The sequence below is a fragment of the Magnolia sinica genome, chromosome 10, assembly GCF_029962835.1.
Source record: "Magnolia sinica isolate HGM2019 chromosome 10, MsV1, whole genome shotgun sequence".
In the NCBI taxonomy this organism is placed as follows: domain Eukaryota; kingdom Viridiplantae; phylum Streptophyta; class Magnoliopsida; order Magnoliales; family Magnoliaceae; genus Magnolia; species Magnolia sinica.
Window position 1 is genome coordinate 13,200,599 of NC_080582.1, and position 27,569 is coordinate 13,228,167.

General features: G+C 40.1%; 1 protein-coding gene and 1 pseudogene across 1 annotated transcript; one reads left to right on the forward strand and one right to left on the reverse strand.

Moving 5' to 3' along the window:
• Window positions 1-9,643, reverse strand: part of LOC131258017 (WD repeat-containing protein VIP3-like) — a 32,905-nt pseudogene extending 23,262 nt beyond the window's left edge.
• Window positions 9,644-20,054: 10,411 nt separating this feature from the next.
• LOC131257354 (uncharacterized) lies at window positions 20,055-21,681 on the forward strand. The gene is made up of 2 exons (XM_058258250.1): window positions 20,055-20,674; window positions 20,772-21,681. The coding sequence occupies exons 1-2, from the start codon at window positions 20,177-20,179 to the stop codon at window positions 21,006-21,008; spliced, it is 735 nt and encodes a 244-aa protein (XP_058114233.1). The 5' UTR covers window positions 20,055-20,176; the 3' UTR covers window positions 21,009-21,681.
• The last annotated feature ends 5,888 nt before the right edge of the window (window positions 21,682-27,569 follow it).

Here is a 27,569-nt window from a genome sequence, read left to right on the forward strand (position 1 = left end):
ATGTTTTTTTTGAAGAATCGGACGTAGCTAACACCTTTCATGAAGAGATTTACTATCTTGACTCCCTTAAAAGTGGAAAACAGCATATAAGTGTGTGAAAGTGGTTGTAATTGCCTACTTCAATAAACTGGAAAAGAAAAAAAAATTACAATTGTCTACCTTAGTATTCACAGCAAGCAAGGGGCTAGGCCTAATTTATGTTATTTTGAGTCAAGGAATATAATTGACACTGAGGACCACTTCAATTTATGTTAGAATCTCATCATTTCCTCTCTGTATAGTAATGATCGCTTTTCAATCCACCAGTGCATCCAAACAAATTAAGAAATATGGCAGCATTCATTTCAGAACATCATCACCATTACCAAGCCTTCTATCAACTACATGTGGCCAACTTCCTGAATCCTGTTGCAACATTCCACTCCACCATTCACTTCAGAACATAAGAGGTTCATTGAGCTGTCTCGATTTACATTAGAGTGACAACGCATGTATTCCTAATATTTTCCCCTTCCTTTCTGCCACAAGAATAGTAAAAAATCATGAAATCGGACAGTGCTTGTTGCGGAGGAATGATAGAATTATCCCGAACTGGTGGGTGGATGCTTTTACCTAATTCCCACAGTGCCAACAATTTAGAGTTTTGCACTACAACTCAATCCGCAATCCATTCAATTCATCGTGGATGAGATGACCAAATTGGGGGTGGCTCTATAATGACAGAAACCCCTAATTGCAATTATGCAGACTTCAAGTGCCACTTGAAACAATAGTATTTGCAATTTCATCACTCATCCTCATTGTGAATGGAGAGGGACTTGCCCCACTCTAGCCATTTTCCCTTCATTGTATCAGGTTATAGCAACTCCATTCGGTTGATTATCCATCCTGAATCTTGCAGGCAGGATATACAAGATTCTAGAATAAGGTCCTAGTTTTCCAACTTAAGCCTTCGTCGATAGGGCACAAAGTGGTAGAAGGGTTATGAAAGCAACTGAAGCAATCGATACTCTAAAAAAAGGGAAAGTTCAAAGAGAAGGAATCGAACATAACATAACCTGGCTCTGGAAAAAATCACATGTATCAAACCAAAGAATACCTAAAAAAAGCAGAGAAGGACATTTCGATCCTTGTTCACCAACCTGAACAAGGTAATAGAAGATGCGAAGCCCTTCAGGATCTTTGCTGCTCTGGACATCAACAAGAGATCCCATCTTTGAAGTGGTGAAGGAGTTGTGCTCGTTCCCCATCACGATCTCGAGCTCCTGCCGACCCACCCGGTCCGGCTCGGGCTAGTTGTTATCATCTTCCTTCATTATCTGAAAACCCAAAATAAAATGAATAAAACCCTAGAAAAACCCTAGGAGAAAGGGCAGACCTCGCTCTCGGCGATGATTCTTGGGCATTCTTTGAGGACAGCAGGAGTGAGGAAGACTTCCTTGCAAATCATCATATCGCTCTTGTAGTTGGAGTTGTTGGCGTATCGGAGCTTCCTGTCGGGCCGAAACTCAAACTCTAGGAATTCGTGCCCGAATTTGCCCTTATGCCCTATATAGTATCTCAAACAGAACTCCTTGATCTTCCGCTCCTGACATTTTCCTTCTTCTGATTTCCTTCAAGCTTCTTGTTTCTTCCCATTTTGATTTTTCTCGTAGGGAAAGTGAAAGTTGTGGGAAAGAGTACCTCTTGGGTACTACCACGGACCTAGCTAGAGACGGACGCCTCTTGCAGGGGTTCTATGGAACCCACTTTGATCTACTTGTTTAATCCACACCGTCTATCCATTTTGACAGATCATTTTAGGGCATGACCCAAATTAATAGGCAGATTTAGTATTCAAATGGCCTGAACAGTAGGTAACAGTGGGGATGGAAATCCTACCGTTGAAAACTTCATGGAGGCCACAACAAGTTTGGATCAATCGACATTTATGTTTTCCATTTAAATCCAATAAAATCATATTTTCCATGTATCATGATTGGTCCACGTAATCACTTACGATACAGTGGTGTGTGATGATGTGGCTCAATCAAAATGAAACAATTAGAATTTTTCTACTTGCGGCAAATAGAGGATTCAGATTATTCATTGGACGCGGATTTCCTGCGAAAGGTGGCAGTTCCTGCGCTGGGAACTTAGGTAGGTCCCACTGGGATGTTTGTGAGAAATCCTCACCGTCCACCCCTTTCGTGAGTTCATTTTAGGACATGAGGCCAAAAATGAACTGTATACAATGCTCGAGTGGGCCGAAAACGTGATAACTGAACGTCCACAGTTGAAATATTCATGGGGCCACAGAAGTTTTGAATCATGCTAATATTTGTTTTTTCAGTTCATCCCAGTATGAGCGACGTTATTAACGGTATGGATGGCATGTAAACATCACTGTCAAACCCAGGGAAGTTTCAACAGTGGGAATTTCCCTAATTACCTTTTCCTTTAATACGGCCCACTTGAGTCTTGGATCCTGTTCAATTTTGGTCTAATCTCCTAAAATTAGCTCACAAAACGGATGGACGGAGTGGATTCCTGACAAACATCACGGTGGGCCCCACCTAAGTTCCCAGCGTAGGAACTTCCTTTCGCAGGAAATCTGCGTCCTTATTCATTCATCCACGTCATTTGACATTATAAATAGATTAGATAGTAAATAAATATCACGATGTGTTATAAAAAGGTTTCACCGGTCGGCATCATTCTCACCCTGCTTCATTTGGCACGGTCCACTCAAGATTTAGTATCTACCTCCTTTTCAGGCTCATAACCTAAAATAATTGAACGGGGTGGATAAAACACATAAATAAAGGTGACCCCCTGGATCTCCTTCCAAGAGCGTTCGTCTCATGTGGGGTAATACGCTATCGGCCCAGAGGAAGAGAGCGGACTGCCTGTGCAAGGGAAGGGAGATATCTCTGTGCCTAGGGATGTGCGGGTCACAAAGATATTTGTGACAAATCCAGTCTCTCCAACTGTTTTGAAAGGTTATAATAGATAATGATAATATGAACAAGTCAGATCCAATATTAAGGTGGGCCACACCAACAAAACAGTGGGAACAGCAATGTCCACCGTTCAAATTTTCCTAAGCTGACCATGATGTTTATATGCCATTTAATACCTCCATAGAATTATTACCACTCAGATAGACAATAAGAACAAATATCATACCGGTACAAAACTTCTGTCACCGTAAGGCATTCAATCCCTATTGTTTCGTGTGATATATCATCGTGAGTTTTAGATCCGACTAATTTTTAGAATCCTGCCCTAATGTGGTCTTTCAGAACAGATGGATGAAGTGGATTTTTCACGGAAATCTCTATGGGCCCACAATGTGTCACAGGCAATCCGTTCCCCAAAGGAGTCAGTTTTCATCTGTCGCAACTCACGGTCCTGCGAGAGTCACCATCCACTAGGGCCTACATGCTGAGATGATCCTGTGATTCGAGCCGTCCATATTCATGATACTTTCATATATCCAACTATAATTCTTCGTTGATTATACTAGCCTTTTGATTTTTTTAGAGTTGAATGCGAGCCACTGCAGATTTTCTTTTCAATGTTATAAATAAACTAAAGATAGTGACAGTCACAATCATCCATTCACCATAATTTTCTTGCATTGACCTGCATATCATATAGTCAACATCATGAACGGCTTGGATCATAGTAAAACTCAACGTGTGGGTTGGACCTGAGCGCGATAGAGCCAAAATGAACTCAGGAGTCAGGAGTTGGGAGACAGTAAAGCAAGAAGAACGGCAACGGCCTGCCCGTGCCCCCGGCCACAGGAAGTTCACGTGGTCGGAAGCTATATGGGGCCCACAGATTTACGTGGCAAATCAACTCTGTCCATCAGTCTAGAAAAGACCACAATAGTATAGTATTGCAAAAATCAGCTGGATCTAAAACTTAGGTGGGCCACTTTACATGAAACAGGGGGATTAAATGCTTACCATTGGAAACTATGTAGGGCCCATAGAAGCTTCGTATCAGGACGATTTTTATACCTATAGTTTATCTGACTGGTAATAAACCTACGAGCGGTTTGAATGGCATATAAACATCATGCTCCAGGAAGGTTTCAACAGCGTACGTTTCCGTTTTAACTGTTTCGTGTTGTGTGACCCATGTGAGTTTTATATCTAACTATTTTTCAATTCCTGTCTACAGTGGTCTTGCGAGATTGATGAACAGAGTGGATTTATCACGGGCATCTCTGTAGACCCCGCATAACTTTGACCACAGTATCTACACAGGCATGTCACGTCCCGGAAGAACCGACACGAGAGAGAGCCATCCATACGGACGCGGATTGGCTGGTGACGCTGCCACTAGGCAGGTGGCCAGTGATCGGTGCTATATGGGCCCACCATGATTTATGGGCTTTAAGAGTTGTGTCCAACATGAAAATTGTTTAGAAAATTTAGGAGAGTAACGTGGTTAAGCTATATAGGACACTTACTATAAATAGTAAATTTCCTATTTACAGTAAGTTACGAATTTTGGGAAGTTTTAGTTATAGTTTAATTCCGAAATTTCTTTTAAGGCTTGTTATCCCTATCTGAAGGGTTGTAAACTCGTTTATTTGTATTCATCAATCAAATTACGAATTTTATATAATTTATTTTTTATTCTCCTTGCTTTTTCCTCGTAGATTCGAGAAGTCACTGTGAGGAGTCCAGAGAAGCTTTATAGATTTAGAGTAGTTATCCTTGAGGAAGACACGGTGATCGACCTCATCACATTCATCCATATGTCAATTGGTATCAGAGCGACGACTCCCTTCGGGCTGATGGCAAACAACGAATGTATGAACCAAAATCCTATGGATGGTAATTCAGGGATTCATTATCTTTCGAAAAGAATGGAAGTTTTTCACCAGGAGAGTTAGTCGACTATGCAAGGGATACATGCAACCCTCAACCGTATTGCCGAGGCGCTAATTTCGCCCTGAGCCCAAGGCGATGCTCAACCGCCTGTAGTTACTGTACGAAACAACCCCGATTTCTACATAGCACCCACCAATAATGGTGAATCACAAGCCACCACTGTGAACATGAATAAGCCATTGTACATGCCAAATGTAGAGATAAATTTACAATGGCACAACATCTTTCGAACAAGGTGCACTGCATACAAAAAAGTCTATAATGTGATCATCGATGTCAGGAGCGATGAGAATTTCGTGTCGAAAACAATGATGGAAAAGCTACAACTGAAAACAGAAAGGCACCCATCTCCATACACGATTGGATGGATCAAGGAGATCAATAAAACAGAGGTAATCGAACGATGTCGTATATCTTTTCCATTGGTAAATATTATAAAGACGAAGTAATGTGTGATGTGGTCGACATTGAAGCTTGTCACATGTTACTTGGTCAACAATGACAAAATAATATTGATGTTATACATAAAGATCGGGATAATATATCTATATTTATTAAAGATGGTAAAAAGATTATCCTCGCCCAAATGGGAAGGGAGAACAACCCAAGACTTCTAAAGTGGATGGACAATCTCTCACAACTGAACAAGCTTTTGTTAAACAATCTGAGGAAACATGAGATATATATGTATTAATTGAAAAGAAAGAATATATGAAGCCTGTAAACATCTCAGGGGATTTAAAATCAGTGTTGCGGACGTTCAAAGCGATTGTGTTCGATGAACTCCCTAATAAATTGTCTCCCATGCGAGATATAGAAAACCACATTGATCTTGTCATAGTGATAAGTCTGCCTCATTGCCCACACTATCAAAAAGAATGTGAGATCTTAAAAGTATAAGTGAAGGAACTGATCGATATTAGTCAAGTCAAGGAAAGCATGAGTACATGTATTATGTTAGCTCAAAAGCCTAATGCCAAGTATAAGAAAATGTCTAATAAACATCAACATCAGATGTTATCTTATAATCATGAGCCAAGTACCTTGAGTAACTCGATGACAAGTTTTTTTTTTTTGGGTAGAGGGTTCTGATTTAGAACGTGTCACGGATACATTCCTCGCATGCCTAGGCCAAAAGAAGGTAAACCATAAATTGACTATAACTTTTGATCCGGGTATTGTTACGGCGCACTTGACCGGATATTAAGAATCGAAGCAGGACGAGAACTCATTCTTTTGAAGTGAAGGGGGCTGATGTAAAGCAGGTCACAGACACTTTCATGTCCGAGATGGATCAGAGAAGGCCCGATCGGAGGTAGACATCAAGACCGTCAAAACCTTAAATCAGACATATCTCACAAACCGGAATGAGTTACTCGACGTACCATATATGATTTTGGGGTAGGACGAGTTACTTTAGCCAACCAACCCAGGTATGCTGAGTTGCCCACACCAAATTTGCGATATTACATCATATCGACCGTCGAATTCCATGTTTATTTCCGTTTTTACTATTTTTAGTAAGTTTCAATTTGATTATAACTCTTCATCCATTGCGCTCTAGGAGTTGCGTCAACATGAAAAGTATTTAGAAAAATAAAGAGAATACCGTGGTTAAGCCGCATAGGACACTTATTATAAATAGTAAATTTACTATTTCCACTAAGTTATGAATTTTAAGGAGTTTTAGTTATAGTTTAATTCTGAAATTTCTTTCAAGGCTTATTATCCCTATTTAAAGGGTGTAGACTCGTTTATTTGGATTCATCAATCAAATTACGAATTTTATAGAATTTATTTTCTATTCTCTTTGCTTTTTCATGTGGATTTGAGAATTCTCTATGAGTCCAGATAAGCTCCATGGATTCAGAGTAGTTATCATTAAGGAAGACGGTGATCGACCTCATCACGCTCATCCTTGCGTCAAATAATATCTCAAATAAATTTCAATCCATATTGAGTCCCACTAAATTAATAATCTCACCTAAAAGATAATCTTACCACATGTAATATAACAATATAGCTTTATTATATTCCCATCATTCCTCTGGCTCCCTGTTACATCTCTCATGCCTAATTTATTGAGGGAGATTACATAAAATACATCCCGAGGCATTGCCCAAGTTCAGTCATTCAATGGTCCTCACTGTGGATGGGTATACCCCGCAAGATTATTAGATTGAGATATCTCAACCCAAAAAGAGTCAAGGATCAAAGGGATTAAATAATTCAATATAAGATTTTATTATTATTTTATACCAATCTAGGGTGCTTTCTGTTATATAAATGATTTTGATCATTGAAAAATAACTCAAATTTAAGCTGTAAGCATCACATTGCAATACATACATATATATTCTAACAAACCAGTAGCTTTCGAACTGGTGGTAAAAGGTTAAAAGCCGAGGTCCAGCAGGGAAAGCAGTGGTGTCAAGGACCAATCAATAGTGGTAAGTGGTTCTAGATGGGTCCCTCTAGATGGACAGTCAAAATTCATTAGTTCCTAATTTACTGAAGGTAATCAGAATAGAGAAAATTTTCAGATGGGAGAAAAATATGTACGTTGGTTGACAGGCAAGGTTTAGCAGGGAAACATGCAGAAAAGTGACAACTGGGATAATCAGTAATTGTGAGCCAATCCAGATGGGCCCCACTAGATGGAGAGCCAAGATTCATGAGTTCCTCATTTACTCGCAGTAAGCAAATCAGCAAAAAAAATTCCAATGCTAAAAATTATTAATGATTAATAGTCGAGATTCAGCCTGGAAAATCTGCAAAAAAGTGATGTTTAGGATGATCAGTAATTGTGAGCCAATCTAGATTGGCCTCACTAGATGGAGAGTCAGGATTCATGAGTTCCACATTTACTAATAATAATCAGTTCAGAGGAAATTTTCCATTGCTAAAAATGAATGGTGGTTGATAGTCTAAGTTTCAACAAGTGAAGAAAAGTGGCGTCTAGTCTACGATCAATCAGCAATTCTGAACCATTCTAGGTGGGCTCTAGATGGGCAGCCAAGAAATAAGTACGCCATTTGTTTGAGTGTAATCAGGTTAGAGAAAATATTCAGAAGGTAAAAGCAATGATGGGTAGAAGTCAGGGTTCAGTATGGAACACTGCAGAAAAAGTGATGTCAATGATCAATCAATAATTGTGATCCATTCTAGCTGGGTCCCGCTAGATGGACAGTCAAGAGTCATGAGTTACTCATTTAATGAGAGTAATCAGATCAGACAAATGTTTTCAGATGGAGAGGCTTCCAATTCCATCTCAGAGAAGTGGGACATACAAAACAAATTGCACAGCTACAATGACCAGACCTCAGAGATGAAGTCAAGATAAACCACTAATACAATTTCAATCACACACACAAAAAATAAAAAATCATATTATATGAAATTCAAATTCAATAGAACAATTAAGTAACAAAAAAAGAAGGTATGAACAAAAACCAAATTGGCGTGACTACTTTACCAATTCATCAAATCAAATAGAGGATTAATTCAATAGATAGCATCCAAATTCCATTTATTTTTCAACTAATTCATCAACTTCAAGTATACCACGAATTAAAAAGAAAGAAATATTGCCATGTGCATCGGATTTTGACCCTATTCATCAAACATGTTTGCTGTTCAACAAAGCCTAACGAATAGCATCTTCATTTTCAGTACAAATGTTTCAACATAATAAGAAGAAATAAACTTGGGTACTCTGCAAATCAGTAAGGTAACACTTACTTCAATCATCATAGTCACTAAAAAATACAAACCAAGCATTCAATCCATAACATTTCAAGCCAAAGAAAGCAACAACTTTAAAATTAATGGATTAGTTGGAAACCACCACTGTGGACCCAATGCTCATCTTACATGTATGTTGCACACGTATGTCATGTTGGCATATTTGACATGATTTAGTTCTTCAAGCTCACTCTACTTTTGAACATGCATAATAGACTTCCAAAATTCTTTCCAGACATTCAAACACAGTTTCTTGACTCCAAATAGTCAAACTCCAGGGTGCCAAGTGGGGCCTATGGTTTGGTGATCCCATCTATTCATATGATGTTCCCATGGTAGTGGGTGGACGATGGACAATGCCTGTAAATTTCCCTGAAAGGACTTCCCTAATCCTATATTAATAGCCCACAAATGGATGGTTATGAAAGTACACCTGTGTGATGATCTGGTTGCTTCAATGGGCCATCACGTCAATGGGTAATGATCCAAAAGACAAGTCTGTATGTGATGATCTGGTTGACGTGATGGGTCATGATAGAATGCGGTGATCTGATTGATTCAATGGACCATCATGTAGATCTGATTGATTCAATGGACCATCATGTAGATGGTCATGATCCCTTTAAAAAAATGTGTGCAGTGACTTGGTCGATTCAAGGAGCCCTCGCGTCAGTGGGTCATGACCCTAACCAAATGGATAGGATCATCCAATTGCTTCAATTTAATGGGACATGGTCCATCCACATCATGGCAATAGGATCAACAGTACCGATCTCAAACACGTTTTCCATGTCTCAAATACTTCTCTCCCTCTTCTCCTCCAAATATCCACTATTATTAAGAGGCCCAATACAATTATACAACATGACTAACAACAAACCCCACAAGAAGGGAAAAAGAAAACGGAAGGACCATGCGCTGATGTACCTGTCAGCAAGCTGTTGCTGCTGCTGCACTCACTCCCTCCCTTCAATCTTCCCCATTCAACCGTGGATGACAGAACACATACCCCGCGTTTTGGGCGTTTCGAAGGGATTTGGGCGTTTTCGGCGTTTTGGAGGGATTTGGGCGTTTTGGGTGTTTTGAAGGGATTAGGGCGCTTGGGGGATGAAAATACTCCAGTAGTCTCTGATAGAGCTACATAAACGCGACTCTAGGGCCATGTGGGTCCACTTAGAGGATTCTAATAGAATCCATTCCGTCCATCTGTTTCAAAATAATACAATAAAATATAGTAATAAGAAATAAGAATATCCAACAATCAATCCAGATACACCAACAAAAAAGTGTGAAAGTAACATCGTACAACAGCCACTATTCGAGTATTGGTCACTACTTTCTGAACTAAATTGCCGACCGTACCGGTTTGGTGATTTTGGTGTAGTGCTCGTTGCTAGTGATGAAATGCTGACCATGGCCCACTAAAAGTTCTAAAATGTGGCAGGGACTTTTGGCAGCTGTGTCCATGGATATGGAATTCAAACCCTGTCTTTGCAGACTAGGCAAGTCCAACGTTCATGCACATATCCACACTCACTCATGTAAGATATAAAACTGAAAAGAAACCATCTAAATTGTGGGCCATACCATGGAATAGTGATGTAAAAATTGATTGGTGGATGGTGTGGATATAGAATGCATACATCAAGGTGGGTCCCGAGATAAGGGCTGCACCATCTTGGTTGAGGTCAGGGCTGCACCACTAATGAGCCCTGCCATGTAATTGCAAAAGAACCCAGGCCATCTCTTTTAATTTCACTTGGAAGGGTTATCCCTTGATTGAGATTATTGAGCTGGTGTGCCTTATTGTGAATGAGTGATATTATTTGAGAGAGAGAGAGAAAATAAAGAAGATAATTACAAAAAGGCTATAACCATCGCCTGATATTACCTTATGTTCCTCTTTTTCTCTGTAATAGTTTATATGGATAGGATTATGTCATTAACTTACATCTTTAATGAATTTCAATCTATATTGGGTCCCACTAAATGAACAATTCCAGCTAAAAAATGATCTATTATATTCCCATCATCCTTTTGGCTCTCCCATAGCTAATTTACCAGGGGAGGTTACCAGAATACATCCAGAGGCATTGACCAAAATCATTCATTGAATGTTTGTCACCGGATATCCAAAAAAATTATTAGAGAGTCACAGAAATATTTCAAACATCTGAATACGGTCCACATTCCGCGGAAAGAGTCAAGGGATCAAAGGGATTAAAATATTCCAATTCAAGGTTTTTTTTTTTTTTTTGGTGTTGTTTTTTCTAATGTTCTAAAGTATGACCTACTAGATAAATGATTTTAATTATTGAAAAGTAACCTAACTCTAACGGGAAACGTTACACTGCAATAGGTTGATATCCATTATAAGAAACCTCTTTACCAGCAATCAAATGTTGGACCATGGCTGCTCCCTAAGGGCCCGTTTGGCCGGTCGGATTGGAAGAGACTAGATGGTATTGGAAGGGATTGGAAGTTAAATCCCAGGATTGGCCAGGCGTGCCAAACAGAGTCGGTGATCTGATCCCAATCCCATGGATCTTAAGACAATACACTGATAACACCATCATTACTTTTAGGGCCCGTTTGGCCACCTGCATAGGTGGGATTAAGCTAGATGGAATTGAAAAAGTAGCAGTAAATGCATGTGTAAGGCATTGTCTTTGGATTCGGTGTATCCCATGCTTTTTAATGGCATGTTTGGAAGATATGGAACTAACTACCCGGCGGGATTGGGGCCATATCCTGTTTGGGAAAGAGAGGATTGCAAAAATCCGGCTGGTCAATCTGTCGCAGTAACAAAGCCAAAGTGGGAGAGAGTGGGAATAGAGATACTCTGAGAGATTATGAATATCTGTACACATGCACACCGTGATGAATCACCTTCCGTCGTAGCTGTTCCCTTAATCCAAAATGTCCGAACCTTGTCTACGGCAGGGATGATGGCTCCGACGGAATTTTGAGAATTTGGATTTTGAATTTGTACTGTTGAACTTTTCATTTTTAACCGTTCGTTTGATGGGTGCGATTAGATAGTATTGGAGACTTGTTCTCTGTCATTTTTTGAATTATGCCCCCATTCGACTCGACAGCATGGCCCACCCAATTGGATGGTTTAAGTTGGGGTTAATGCATAGTAGTTCCAAGAGTGTAATGGCTTGTGCATGGTTATGGGAGCCATGGTGGGCCAGGTTATATAAATCAGTCCTTTGAGAATAAATAAATACAAACATCGATCCAGTGCATTACATCTCGGATGCGTATATTGAGACACTTGGAGGGTCAGATCATCAACGTGGGTCGTCCATCCACTCCATTCCGTACTGGCCTCCATTCTAAAATCACACTACTGTGATGGTCATGATCTTCACTATCTCATCAATGGATTGCAAAATAAACGGTCAGCATCAGTTAGAACTCAGATGTCCTGCCTTGTCAAATAGCAAAAGCTCTATGCTACCGAAAGTTGCACCGATTGCACAATCCTTGCTATCCAACCATCGAGTTGGACCATTCACCCGGTCCAGATCACTCTTTATGGGCCACCTTACAACATACCATTTCAAATGTTGTGTGGCCCCACGTATGTGTCAATGGTGGACATTCAATCATCAATCGTTCACCCCATATGTGAAAAAGATTTTCGTTATTTCTGGTTCAATGTCATAACATATTATTTAAAATCTGATGAACGTGGTGGATTTCCCATAAACATCACTGTGGGACCCAGCTAGCTATCCTTTGCACGTGGATCCGTCTGTCACGCGTTCACAGGAACAAAAATGTTAAATCGAATTGGTACCCACTTTATATCATCCTGACTTACTCAATACGCCCTTTTCGTACTGAGTACACTTAGTTGGGCCCACCATCAGTGTATTGTCTTATCCACTCCGTCCATCATTTTTTTCAGATCATTTTAATGGTTGAGACAAAAAATAAGGTATATATAAATCTCAAGTGGACCATACCATAGGGAATAATGATTTCCACCGTTGAAACCTTTCTATGGCCTACATGTATGTCTTTTATCATAAAACCTGTTGATAATATCACAAAGACATTGATTAAGTGAAAACACAAATATCAGATTGATACAAAACTTCTGTGGTCCCCAGGAAATTATCAATGGTAGATGTTCAATTCACACTGTTTCTGATGGTGTGGTCGATTTGAGCTTCGGAAAATTTTCAGTTTTATGGGTAATGATCTAAACTTATCTTCTAAAATGTATGGACGGAGTAGATGTAATCACATACAACACTAGGGGCCCACGTTCATGCGTCGTACCCAAATGGACGTCACTCTTTATGCACGGCAACGTAAGCGGTCTAGCCTGTGGTGAATACGAAGCGTCGCCCACGGGATTGCAAAACCTTTCCTGTTGACACGAGGTATTGGTGGGAGACCCGATGTTCAATATCCCGGGATGAAATATGGTTTCCAAACAGGAACGTACGGTGGATATGGCAGGCGGCGAAGTGCAATCCCACTGAATCCCACCTAATGCAGGTGGCCAAACGGGCCCTTAAATCCCATCCAATTCACCCTAATTCGTTCAAATTTGCCTGGGATGTGTTTGGTTGGAGGGATTGGAAGGGATGGGAAGGTTTAATCCCGGGATTGGTCGGGTGCGCCAAACAAACTGGATATAGCAATCCAGGGATATAGCAATCCCATGGATCTCAACACAATCCACTGACAACATCATCATTACCTAGAAATCCATGTCATCCACCCTAATACCATTCAATCCCTTCCAATCCACCCGGCCAAACGGGCCCTAAAGGGTTCTAAAATGAGGTAGGTACCAGTAATTGCTTGGATATGGCCTGTGACCATTGCTCCGTATGGACTTTGGCAGCCGTGTTGGGCTGGGGACCAATCATTGCGTGGATATAATCTATATCCATTGCGAAGTATGAAATTGGATTGCGTACTGAGTTACGCTCCTATTGTACTGAGTAAACTTAGTTGGGCACACCTTGAATGTATGTGATCTATCCACACCGTCCATTCATTTTTCCATCTAATTTAAGGGGTTGAGCCAAAAATCAAATCATATCCAAGGATCAATTGGACCACACCACAGGAAACAGTGGGGATAATGATATCCACCGTTGAAACCTTGTTAGGCCCAACAATGATGTTTATTTTTCATCCAACCTTCTCATAAGATCATACAAACATGGATGAAGGGAAAAAATAAATATAAACTTGATCCAAAATTTCTGTGGCCCCCAAGAAACTTTCAACAGTAGACGTTCAATTCAACTGTTTCCTGTGATGTGGTCTATTTGAACATTTTATATGTTTCATTTTTGGGTTGAAGCCCTAAAATTATTTGGTAAAATGGATGGACGGAACGGATAAAATATATAAATCATGGTGGACCAAACAGAGTTTACTCAGTACGCCAAGCGTAGTGAGTTACTCAGTACGCAATCCGCTTCTGCGAAGTATGGACTTTGGAAGCCGTGTCGATGGGGTGTGGCTTAGGTGGATCTAGGCGGGTGAGATCCCTGACCGTGGGGGTCTACTGTGATGGATATGTCTGATATCCACACTGTCTATCTATCTTGAAAACTTATTTTAGGGCATTAGCCAAAAAAAAAAAAAAAAGATCCAAATCTCAAGTGGATCATAGTACATGAAACAGTGGTAATCGACCATTCAAAATTTATTGTGGGTCACAAAAGTTTTAAATCAAGCTGTTATTTGTGTGGTCTATTTGTCCAGGTCTTTGTGGCCTCATTAATAGTTTGGATGGCAAAGAAACATTCCATTAGCCCCTATGAAGTTTTCAATGGTGGGGATTTAACCATTACTGTTTCCTATGGTATGGTACACCTAAGATTTGGATCTGCTTCATTTTTAATATAATGCCCTAAAATGATCTTTCAAAATGGATGAAAGGTGTGGATGTAAGGAAAACTCATCAAAGTGGGCCCCACAGTTTGCAATCCACCCAAACCACGCCATGTCGAGGGGCTGCGGATTCCCTACAAAAGCCATTCGCAGTATCTTCATGTGACGAGAAGTTATGTATGCCCACCTGATGTTTATGGGAAATCCACCCCGTCCATCAGCTTTGTTGGATCATGTCACAAGATGGGCTAAAAAAGGATCCAAATCCAAAACTCAAGTAGGCCGCACGTCACGAAAGCGTGTGTAGGTAAATTTCCACTGTTGAATCCTACTTGGGATTAACTGAAAAAACAAAAATTAGTATGATTCAAAACTTCTGTGCCCCACGCATGTCACAACTGTAGATGTTCAATCCACTACAGTAAGGGCATGTTTGGCCGGGTGAATCCCATGGAATTAGGAGGGATGGGATGGATTTTAGGGCCTGTTTGGTTTTCCCGAATAACAGTATTCGGCCTGCAATGGGCAATTATGACTTTTCACATGTGTTTGATTTTTAATGGTATTAAAAGTAAATTAAAGAACGCTGCAGTTGGTGGGAAACCGCAGTAGATCAGACGCCATATCCTGCTGAAATACAGGTACTTGAATATAATCGTCTGACGACTGTCTGTCAGACTGAAATGGGTATGGTGGTCCGCAGGACACCGTACCATTTAAACAGTTCATAATACAAAACACACATATGCACTTTGTATTTCATTTTTGCACAAAAAACGTCTCCCTTCCCTCCATTCGCAGTGAGAGCGGACTGATAGATGGCGACCCACATGCAAGGTAGGATCGGGGCCTTCCGAGTTCCCTTTGCATGGATCCTTCCCGAACGTCATCCATACTAACCATTCTTCTCTCTCTCGTTTTCAGTCTGAGGAGATTAGATCTTACTGGAACCCTATCAACTGTCTTCACGGCTGCGTTGGGTGATTGAAATAAAGTGCAGAGGTAATGCTCTGATTGCTGTTATCTTCTACGGATTTCCAGTGATTTTTTCCTTTTTTAGTTTTTTCAGACAAACCTTTTGTTTACTGGCAACTGTGTTGTCACTGTTGAGGGGTTTACTTTGAGTATGTTGGAATCTACTAGCCTGGAGCCACAAATGAGGGTTCAGCAACATGTGCATGGAAGAGGATAGCAATGCGGGCCCCTGGAAAGAAGTTTCTATAAAGAAAAATACCTCTTTATAGCCATTTGGATATCCCGCATTTGGTGGATGTGGCAGAATGGGGTGGTCCGATCTGCTGTCTTCATCCCGTCCAGTTTTGCAATGCATGGACTATTTTTTTGGATTTGAAAATGAACGGGTCCCACTCCATAACATGTTACCCTCTGTTTTGTTGGATTTTTGGGATATCCCGCATGTGTACTCTCTGTCTACCTTCTTTCTTACATTATCTTCTTCACAGTAATCTAAATCCTCACTTTACCTTCTGTATAATTGAGGTTAAATGGCTTTTTGGGCAGACGCATCTAAACAGCAGGGCATGTTCTGAAGAACGGCTTGCCTCTCATACATTTGGGCCGCATTGCCACATGGGTTGGCCTCTAGATGGGCTGGCATACGTGCATGTGTTAACTATTCTAATAAATTGAAAGAGTTAGGCTGTATATGGGTTGGCCTGAAGGCAGTTGTTTGACAGAGTTCATTTGAAAAATATATAATAGGAAAATCAGTTCCTTCTTGCTGTGTTTCAGTTGTTACTAAGGCTTGCTGATGTTTGTATATAAACTTTTACACTACTTTTAGCTTGCAAAGCAAAGCCAGGTTGGAGATCTGTATATTGTGTGGATGGTTGACACTTGACATTGATGATGGGAGATATATCCAGGGGTTGAAGGTGTGTGACATTCTACCATTGACATGAAATCCCAAAACTTTTCAAGCGCCTGGATAGCAATTTGGTCATTTCTTATACAATGGAATGTTGGAAATAAGTGAGAGATTTTCAATCGTTCCTTCATTTGTTATGATGAGCTGGCATAAAAATCAGGCTACCTAACTCACTGGGAGTTTATTGATTTATGTGTAGGTAATGAAAAATTCCAACCATGCATGTTGAGGGTCAAATATTGCATATCAGACCCCAGTTATTGCCTGCATTTATGAACATGGTACTGTTTAACGGCCCGATTTAATCGTGTTTGTGATGCAGGGTGTATTTACGAGCTTGGATTGAAATACGATGCTAAAAGTATGGATTTACGCTCAGAATTCACCAAGGCAATGGACGAGACCCCAGGGAACCAAGATCAATGGATTTACACGTCAGAGACCGAGAAAATCAAGAAACTGAAGCTCAAGTGGCCTGAAAGTCAGCCAGAATGCAAGATCACAGGGTTTCTACCATCTGTTCAGCTTGAAACTTTATATCTGGCCTGATGACCATAAATTAACCGTACACATCAAATTTCAGCCATTGGTCCTTGTAGAAGTGGCCAAACGGACAGATCAACCCATAAAACTTTGATTTGGGGCTTGCCTGATATCTAGATATGCTTCAAATTCAGTTTCAACCCCTTAAATGATGCGAAAAAATGGATGGACTTAGCGGATTTCTCAAGAACATCATGCTGGACTCCACACGTACACTGCGTGTATATAGAGTACACGTGCACCAGCCGTGCACCATTACAGCCAAAATCAGTCAACGCATGCTGACCCACTTCTATTTCCAAATTTAAAAATGCAACAGCGTTTACACTGTCCGACGTCGGGATTGCTCAGTGGACCCCACTCATCATGTAATGTGAAGATCTGGACCGTCCATTATATTTCCAAAGGCCGTATGATTCAATCCTAGGTGACATAATTTCAGAAGCTATCGTGGATTAGATTTCAACCGTCCAAATGTAGGACAAACGGTAGGGAGAAAATTCTTTGGGCCACACCGAAATCAGTCCAAAACCGACCATTCCCGACTGGTTTTTCAAGGGAAAACCAATGGACGGCGTCGATTTCTTTGAAAAATCTGATCATGACCCCACTGTCAGCACAATGCAAGAAGAGCGAGCTCTGTTATGCACGTATGGAGAGTCTCGGACAATCCGGGGCATTCCGCGATCTTGGCTAGGATCGGACTGACAATCCTAACGGATCAAATCTTTCCCCTGGAGTAACCGGCCATCATCAAGAAGCTTGAACGGATTGGATGGCCGAAACAGATCGGTTAATCATGTCGAACGCGGGTTGAGCACAGATCCCCTGCACAGGTTGCGTTTCGCAGCTGCGTAACGTGCATACGGGTTACGCACGTTCCCAACCCTCCACTGATAGCTTTTCACTGCCTGTATTGCTATATAAAAGAGATGAAAGAAAGAGCAGAGGGGAGCTCGGCTTGGACGTGAAGCACATAAGGGTTGGAGAGAGAGTAGAGTTGTTTTTTTCTTTTTCTTTTATTTATTTTATTTTTTGTTTAAGCGATTTAGCCTAATCATGTTGCTAGGTTAAACTTCTTAGCTAGGGCTAAGAGGTGAAACTTGTAGCGTGATTGGGGTGTTAGTTTTGCCTTGATTCATGGTTATTGAACTCTTATGGATTCTAGTTTGATTATTAAGGAATACTTTTAGTTTTTAATGGTTTATTGTGACTCAAATTACAATAGATCTGCAATAGCTTTGAGTATGTTCTTTTCATTATGAGATTGTGAACTTAGGAGGCCCTATTGTTGGCTATCGTCTCATGGGCATGGTTGGGTGATGGAACCCTTCCTAACTTTCACAATTCTCTCATGATTGGCTGTGAGATTGGTAAATTGTTGTTGTTTGTCATAGTCTCCTGGGCATGGTTAGGTGACAGAATCACTTCCAAATCTTCACCAATCTTATCTGTTGATGATTAGATTCATGAGAAGTTCAGAGATCTGACAAATCTCTTCTTACCAACTGGATAAGATAGGACTCTGATTCCAGTTGTGTCCCTGAATCAGTGTAAGGTAACTTCCCAATTGCTACAAGTAGATCCTTAGGACCCTAGTTTCCTACCTTTGAATTTTACAAATTTTAGTTTCCTGTTTCACCATTACTTCCTCAAATTACAGTCGATTTAGATTTCATCTTAGTCTAGTTCTAGTTCTACTTAGTTTTAGATTACGTACAAGTTTCAGTCCCTTGGGATTCGACCTCGGTCTCACCGAGTTTATTACTACATCACAACCCTATACTTGGGGAGTGAACAATGCACATTATTGCACTTCTGTGCAACCACATCATCTGATCGGTCTGATTTTTTAACCAGGTCATTTATACAGTAGGGCCCAACAAATGAAAACTCTAAAACATAAGTTGGACATCTCACTTTTTATTTTTCTATTTTGGTAACCATCTGCCTTTTCAACTGTTCAATCTGGGAGGATCTTCAGCTCTAAACTGGCATGCATGCACACTATCAGTCTTCAGCTCATCTGATTAGTTTGTCTTTCATTGCATATTTATGAGAATCAGTCGTCTATGACTCATGCCTTTTGGAGCTTGTATACAGTTTTCTGGTTACTTTTCTATAGGCTTGTGGTGCTATCAAAAGGTAACATGATCTGTTATTATAGAGATAGTTTTGTTCTCAGCTTCCATTTTAAAAATTCTTTAGTCATTGTATATAGGCAGGGACTCTCTTCCAAATAATCTTCGCATACATGTCCGTGATTGAGGTATGTGTGATTTTACTGTTTATTAAAGACTGTTTATCTTTTATATCAACTTAATTTCATTTCTGATAACTGCTTTCTATCAGAGGAATTGAAAATCTAATCATCACAAGGGCTGGGATGTTATTACACCTGCAATATTATATACATGCATTAGGTCTTGTGAATGTTGGTGGTGATTTTCTCTACCAAAGTGGTTTGAAGAATAACACAATGTTTTTGTACTCTAACAGCTATAAAAATTAATAATTCGATAGTTAAAGAGATTCATGCTGATTTCAATAATGTGGAATCTACTTGCTCAATATATGTTATATCCACATCGTCTCATATGAATTTCTAGTATCATATTCATATTACTTTACAGATAATGAATAGAATATTTTTTCTTCGGAAGTATTTATGTTTATCTGTTGTGATTGTATGATCAGAAAAAAGGTTCACCATTGGCCAGTCCCGTTGTACGAGTGGTGATAATGCAGTAACTACAGGCCAAGATGAGCAGTACACATGACTACAATGGTGCATGTGTAATGCTCGTATGTAAATTTCAATTTCTGGTTTGAATATCCCAATCATGCTAGAAGTGAAGTGTGAACTGACAGTACGGTATTACATGATGATGTTGTCGCAGTTCAAAGACAATATTTTAATCTTTATTTTTTTGTGTAGTGTGTTCTTGTTTGTCTGTTGTGAATGTATCATCAGTAATAACCAGGCCATACTCCATATTGTCTTGTTTTAATAATTTGAGTTTGTTGGCATAACTGCTAGTATGAGAGGGATTTTGACTAAATGCTCTGTAGGTTGCGTTGTCCTTTTATGAACGTTATAGGACGTGTTTTTTTAATACCAATTCGTTGTTATATCTGAACAAACAGAGTTACAAATGGAACTGGTGCGGTATTACACATATTAGTGGATGCTGACTCAATTTTATACATTTGTTGTACAAGTGCATATAATAATATGGAAGGACATGGATGGACAGAAGAGGAGCTGGCTGCCTTTGCAGCTTCAGTTGCAGCGGCAACTACAGTAATTGCGATTAAGGAATTTTGCAATAGTCTCTTTCTTAGGACACTCTGGAGAGTTGGTGACTATAAAAGAAGCAAGATAATTAATGGGATAATTAGAGCCGGAGATAATAAGTGCATGGCACAACTCCGAATGAAAAAAGATATTTTCTTTCACTTATGCTCGTTTCTCAGGGATATGAATCTGCTACCGGATGGGAAACATGTAACTATTGAGGAACAACTTGTCATGTTCCTCCATACAGTAGGACATAATGTGCGAAACCATGTCATTGGGCATCGCTTTATACAGTCTGGACAAACCATAAGCCGATATTTTTCTAAAGCATTGGATGCAATTATGAGACTATATCCTGAGTTTGTAAAACTCCCCAGTGCAGAAATACCTACAGAGATTTCATCCAATCCCAATTGGAGGACGTATTTTCAGGTATGGATCATGCTAATCACTGCTATTCAAGAACATCATTGTTATAAGATTATGTCTCTTACCTTTTTTTTTTCCTGATAAACCACTTTCAAATTAGGATTGTATTGGTGCAATTGATGGAACCCATGTACCCGCTTATGTTCCTACGATGGACAGTGTCACCTATCGTAACCGAAAAGGGTTTCTCTCACAGAACGTAATGGCCGCTTGTACGTTTGATATGAAGTTCGTATACGTGCTGGCCAGATGGGAAGGTTCGGCCTCTGATGCACGTGTGTTACAGAGTGCGTTGACATTTTCACATGATCGTTTTACAATCCCATATGGTATTTAACCATGGAATGGAAGTTATTTTTTAAATGAATGAATGTTAAATTACATATTGATAATTACTCGTAATTAATTGTAGGTAAGTATTATGTAGTTGATGCTGGTTATGCGCATTTGCCAGGATTCATGGCTCTGTACTGAGGCGTACGGTACCACCTCAATGAATACCACGCGGGTCACAAGCCTTGTAACAAGAAAGAATTATTCAACTACAGATATGCTCAACTATGAAATGTTGTAGAGCAGATTGTTGGAGTACTGAAAGCTCGGTTTCCAATCCTCAAGTCAGCTCCACCATATAACCTTTTAACACAACTGAAAATAGTTATCGCATGTTGTGTTTTACACAACTTTATCCGAGGATTTGGGGGAGATGGTATTGATGCGAATGAGGACTCCTCAACGGTTATAGCGGATGGTATAAACCCATCTCCAATTGAGATAGGTTCTCAAGAAGATGGCCAGATGGTTACAAATGGCACTCAACGTGAGAGAGATGAATGGAACAAGTTTCGAGACAATATTGCAACTAGGATGTGGAATGATTACCATCCTGTGCGTCGAAGTTTATGAAAATGTCTCATTTTTTAATTTTTTTGTATAAGGGATGTATGTCCTCATTTTCCGTCACTTAATTGTCTATAATATACATTTCCTTGTTGGTTTAACAAAACACCATTTTTCTACTCCATGTCAACTAATATTAAGAAATATGAATGTGTTAGCCTGTATGTTGCAAAATATTATTCAATTGTGCTGACAATTTGGGATTTTCCTGCTTATTTTAAAATTCTCACTTCAATCTATGTAGATATCCGAAGATTCGGACGGAGATATGTCACCTAACAAGAGTAGCTAACAATCGACGCCTACGAAATCATTCAGTCAGGAGCCACGTGTTACACCCAGGAGGACCCCGAGGAAAATTAAACAGAAATCAATTGTTGAACATGTATCTTCTAATGGTGTAATGCGATGGACTGATGAGATGGACGACTGTCTTATTGACACTCTTATGGAAGTTGTTGCAAATGGTCGTAAGAGTACCAACGGGTTTAAGAATGAGACATACAAGACGGTTGTCGATACTGTGAAGGGTGTCGTAGGGATATCGCTACAGGAGAAACATGTTGGGAATCGCCTCCGTACGCTAAAGAGACTGTATTTTCAAGTGCGCAAGACTTTGAGTGCTTCTGGTTTTGGATGGGATGGCGATTTGAAGGTAGTCACTGCTCTAAATGACGTATGAGAAGATTACATATGGGTGAGAATGACAAAATATCCAAGTCTTAATACAGTTAGTGTTGTTGTTTTTGTTTATATTATCTAACATTGTATTGACACATTGTATTGTCAATAGTCCCATCCGTATGCACAACATGTATGGGGCAAAGCAGTGCAGAGGTATGACGACTTGACCTTCCTGTTTGGGAATGATCGTGATAGTGGACGTCATTCAAGTACAGGCAACATTCCAGATTCTATGGCTTCTAAATGGTATATGAATACTAATATTTCTCTGAGAACGTCTGTTGATTTGAATAACGATACGCTTGTGCTATCGAGTGACGATGTATGAGACACTACGGGTGACATCCATTGGTTGTATCATAGTCGTGATGGCAGCCACATGGCCCACCGAAGTCCGGATGAAAACAGGAACAGTTCCGTGAACATCAGCAGCACTTCGACGTCAAGGAAGAGAGCAAAACTGAGTCGTCCTTGTGACGTAATTGGGCAAGGAATGAGTGAGGTTGCCGAAGCAGTGAAGTCACTAGCTATAACCATTCACCAAGGAAAGAACATGGTACACATGTCGCAGATTGTTCCCGCCTTTGAGTAGATTGAAAGGTTGACAGGACATGAGATCCTTCGAGCTACAATGATTCTATCAAAAGATAAGCAACAATCTGCCTCCTTCCTTTTACTCCCCGAACACAGGAGGTTGGACTTTGTGTTGATGCTGCTTGCACCGGACCACTCCTCCGACTGAGCGCAGTCGGACGTATATAGACTTTGATATTTTAGATGTATGTTTTTTTTGGACATTTTCTGTTGGGACAAATTTTTTTTTTGGGTAACTGTTGGTGACAATATGTAGATGAATGTGCCTATTTAGAATAGGCAATGGATATGGATATGCCTGTATAGAACATGCTTTGTTGGTTGTGCTTGCTACTACATAATTGGCAGTGTTGGACAACCTGTCAACTATATGATATTTTCACGACTGTTTGCATTTTTTGAACTTGCTGACTATAGTTTGTTTGGACGTTTTTCTTATACACTGCATCACATGTTTTTATTTTTGGTTTACTCTGTCAGTGATCTTTTTAAGGCCGGTTCAGGTATGTGAGATGAAATACTTCAATACCTTGTAATATAATGATTGTTACATCAATATTTTACGTTATTTCTTCCGGTTTCTGAACAAGTAATGATATTTGAAATTGATCAACTATTTTTTGGTATATTCCACTCAGATATTGTTATATTTTTTAACAATGTGCAGATGGCAAAAAAGGCTTACGTTGTCTTCAACGGCCGACGCCCTGGAGAATATTATGACTGGGAGGAGTGTCGGGTGCAAGTGGAGGGATTTTCACGGGCATGTTTTCGTGGATACAACTCTGCAGTCGAGGCATTTCTTGAATGATCTGAATGGTCTGAGAAAATGGGGCTTCCAGCTGTCCCACGGGACGAGATTGTCGATGACCATGAGAGTGTTAGGTCGCAGCCTAGAGAGCGCCGCAGTGCCATCTGCCTGAGTCATACGTATGGACGGACCTCGGCAATGACCTCTTGTGCCCCATATGAATTTGGCACAAACAGACAGGAAGGTGCCCCAGATGTTGGAGACTGTGGGGCACTGTTAAGATTTATTTTTAGAGTCTTCGTAATGGTTACTGTCATTCAGCTTATATCAAAGCTGAAGTAGTGATATATAGTTTTGTTTGTGTGGACATTAGTGGGGATGTTTTGGACAACATTTTGTTTACCTTTGTTGATGGACAGTATTATGGATTTTGATAATCGTTGTTTGGGTTGGAATTTTTGGTTCATATAGTTTTGGATTGCAGTGTATGTTTACAACCCATCTGTTTGTTTTGTTCCAATAGATAATATTGCAGAGTGGGGTCCATAGTTGAACAGGGTGGATAAAACAACTATAGGAAGTGGGGACCACAAATGAACTGCATGAATACGACAACGTCAAATAGTTGTGCCCACAGATGAACGACGTGGATATAACACCGTCAGAAAGTGGGGCTCGAAGATGAACGGCGTGGATGAATGAAAACGCTGTGTCATAGACGCACTGGCGCACAACGTTATAGAAACATGTGTAAAAAGTGGGGCTCATAAACTAAGACAGGGAGGAACATGCACCGAAGGTGGGGCCCACAACAGATTGACTAGAGACCGTCAGTCCACTCTTCTATATGAGAATGCAATGGAAACAAACAAAATCAAACAGCCAATGCAGTGAAATCCAAAAATGAGGTGATGGACACCATAACACTGCAGCCGGTGTGATGCATGTAATACACCTATAAACCAAACACGAGATTGCTAATTTGGTATAGGGTCCACCTAGAAGATTGTAGAAAACAATTATGTGACTGTAGTCAACTGTAATATCAACAATCATTAGAAATACAAGTAAAACACTAATCATTACTTACTTTACTTCCAAATACTGTTATTCGAGAAAACCAAACAGGCCCTTAAGGTAATGATAGTGGTCAGTGGATTGGTTTAAGATCCATGGGATTGCTATATCTCGGTACAAGTTCACTGTGTCTATTTGGCACACCCGGCATATCCCAGGATTTTACCTTCCAATCCGTTCAACCAAGGGATGGGATCAATTTTAAGGTAATGATGGTGATGTTAGTGGATTGTTTTAAGATCGATGGGACTGCTTATGTCCCAGGATAGGTTCACCGGTCCGTTTGGCTCGTCATGCATTTCCCGGGATATCGTGATCCCATCCCTCCTAATCCCGTGGGATAGGTCCGGCCAAGCAGGAGCTAAGTCTTGGATTTGGGTCAGTTTTGGGCCATGTCCTCTTAAAAGGCTCTGGGAGGAAATCCATGTCCCTCACGTGAGGTAAAAACTAAAAAGAAACCGTCCAAATTGCGGGCCCCACAATGGAATAATGCAATAACAACTGATAGGATGATCCCACCAACCAAACAATTATATCCACAGCTGAACCGTTAGGATCGTTCGATCAAGGCATTTTGAAACTTTAGATGAATTAGTGACATGGAATGGGGCGGCAAGACAAGGATGAGTCTATTAGCCGTAGGCCGACCTCTCACCCTCACCCTCACCACTCACCTCTACACGCGGAAACGCATGCAAACCTGGAATGTGTCTGGAACATTGAGCCGATCATCCGGTGGGCCTTATCATATCGTTGGCTGGCTTAAAAATCGGGCTGGTCCGTTTATCACATGAGGCAAACGCCTACGTTGAATGCAGATGGTTGGTAAATCTTTCTCCAGATTTTTCACACACATGTAGGCCCCTCCATCAATTGACAGGCATGATGTGTTGGACTGGTCATCAAATCTGTGGGGCCCACCCGATGTTTTTACAGATCGTTTTAAAGCATGAACTCTAAAATTAAGTAGATCCAAATCTAAGATGACCATTCCATAGGAAACAATTCTAATTGACCATTAAAAACTTTATGAGCTACCAAAGTTTTGGATCAAGTTGATATTTGCATTTTCTTCTTTACACAGCTTTGTGTCATCTTATCAATAGGTTGGATAGAAAATAAACATTACAAAAACACTACGGATGGTACCTTTGCTTGGGACCTTTAATCATTCACGTTAATAGGATCGCTTGCAGGTATAAGCAAGAGAGTCTCATCATGCCTAGACTTGAAGATACTTGGTTATACTAGCTCCTTCAAATACTTAGATCTAAAGATGTGTAGATAAAGAGATCATAATTGGTAATTCTTTAGTTCACTATATGAGGCTACCTTGAAGTCAGGGTTGTCAAAGTCCACACTATTTGACAAAGGATACACTTAGTTTGTTTGAGACATTAGTATAGGGCTTTAACTTGGAGTTTAGACTATCCATTAAGTATTTTAAATGCTAACTAACATTTCTATATTATTAATTAATTGGGTTTTCAATTGTTAACTTTAAATTGTAATAATTAATTTGTTCTAAATCATGCTTGATGGATATCCAGTGTCTAAGATCTAATGAACCAAATCTTAAAGTGGCATGGGATTACTCTTAATTGATGATCATGGTTATTAAATGTACTTAAGCGGTTGAGGCATATGGATTAGGAAGGTAGGCATATTCCTTCCAAAGTATGATACAGAATTCGTAATGTTGCAGAACAGGATCATTTGTCCTCCTAAAATTCCAACTCCTCTTGTTTAAGAACCAATACAGGAGGGAGAGAATGTAAGAACCCTTGGAATGTCTAAACCCCTTTGGATATCCCCTCCTGTGGAGCTAGAGAGAGAAGATAGCGTGGACATTCCCACCTCTCCCATCTCCCATGAAACGTGTGCATGCCCCTTCCTTGGGGTGGGGGTCCACTCCTTGGAAGGCTCGAGTCAGATCTCGACCCCTAAGAGAATTTCTGACGTGGTTTCTCATTCTCCCAAGCCTTGAATAGATTCGGGAGGGACTCTCTAAGTTGGGAGATTGCAGCGATAACTAGATTGTTATAACTATTATATATAAACATGTAATGAATGATTGAATTTGTTTATTAAACATTGCTTAATCATAACAAAATCCTTAGATTAATCAAGTTAAAATATGATTTTCAAAATTTTATGCCGATGCATTTCATTAAAAATCCTTACATACATTGGGAACAAACAATTCATGATTATCCAAAACTTAGATACGACACGCCATAGTAAAATAGTTGGGATCCAATGTCCACCGTTAATTTTCCATAGGGACCATCATGGTGTTTATTTGCAATTAATCGATTCATCTGATTTCCAGGGTAGGTAACTAATCTCGGTACGCAAGATTTCTCAAAAAACAATAAAAGAAAAGAAAAGAAAAAACCTTCACAGTAGCAAGATTGCTAGTTCACAGCCATCTAGTCCATCCATTGCACGTGTGCCATGTTTGGAAATCTGGCCATTCAAACCGTGGATCGGTTGTACATGGAATATGTCCGGCTGGTCACCCTGATATGATCATTTTATCAATCTGATTTTGTCTGTTGAACTTGGAAACACTGTCACTCCAAAGATTGTACTAGCTAGAATTGCGCTAAGTATGCATTAGATCCACCCTGTACACCTTGTGAGCTGTCTCATTTTCAACATACATCTTAAAATTCATTCAGATCCAAGACTTAGATGGGCCACACCATAGGAAGCAGTGAAAATCACAATTAAAACCCTAAATTTACACATTGTGGCTCTAATGAGTTTGGAATGTCCTGATTTTCAGGGTATGCATTTATCCTGGTGTGGCGCATCAAATGAGTGGATTAGATGGCGAGCGAACACACACATCCTGGTAGACCTCATACGATTTGGATGATTTTAATG

Bases quoted from the DNA above. Each gene is read 5' to 3' on its own strand.
- LOC131257354 (XM_058258250.1), top strand. From the start codon at position 20,177: ATGGAAGGACATGGATGGACAGAAGAGGAGCTGGCTGCCTTTGCAGCT. The intron at 20,675-20,771 runs GTATGGATCATG...CTTTCAAATTAG, and splicing joins ATTGGAGGACGTATTTTCAG to GATTGTATTGGTGCAATTGA.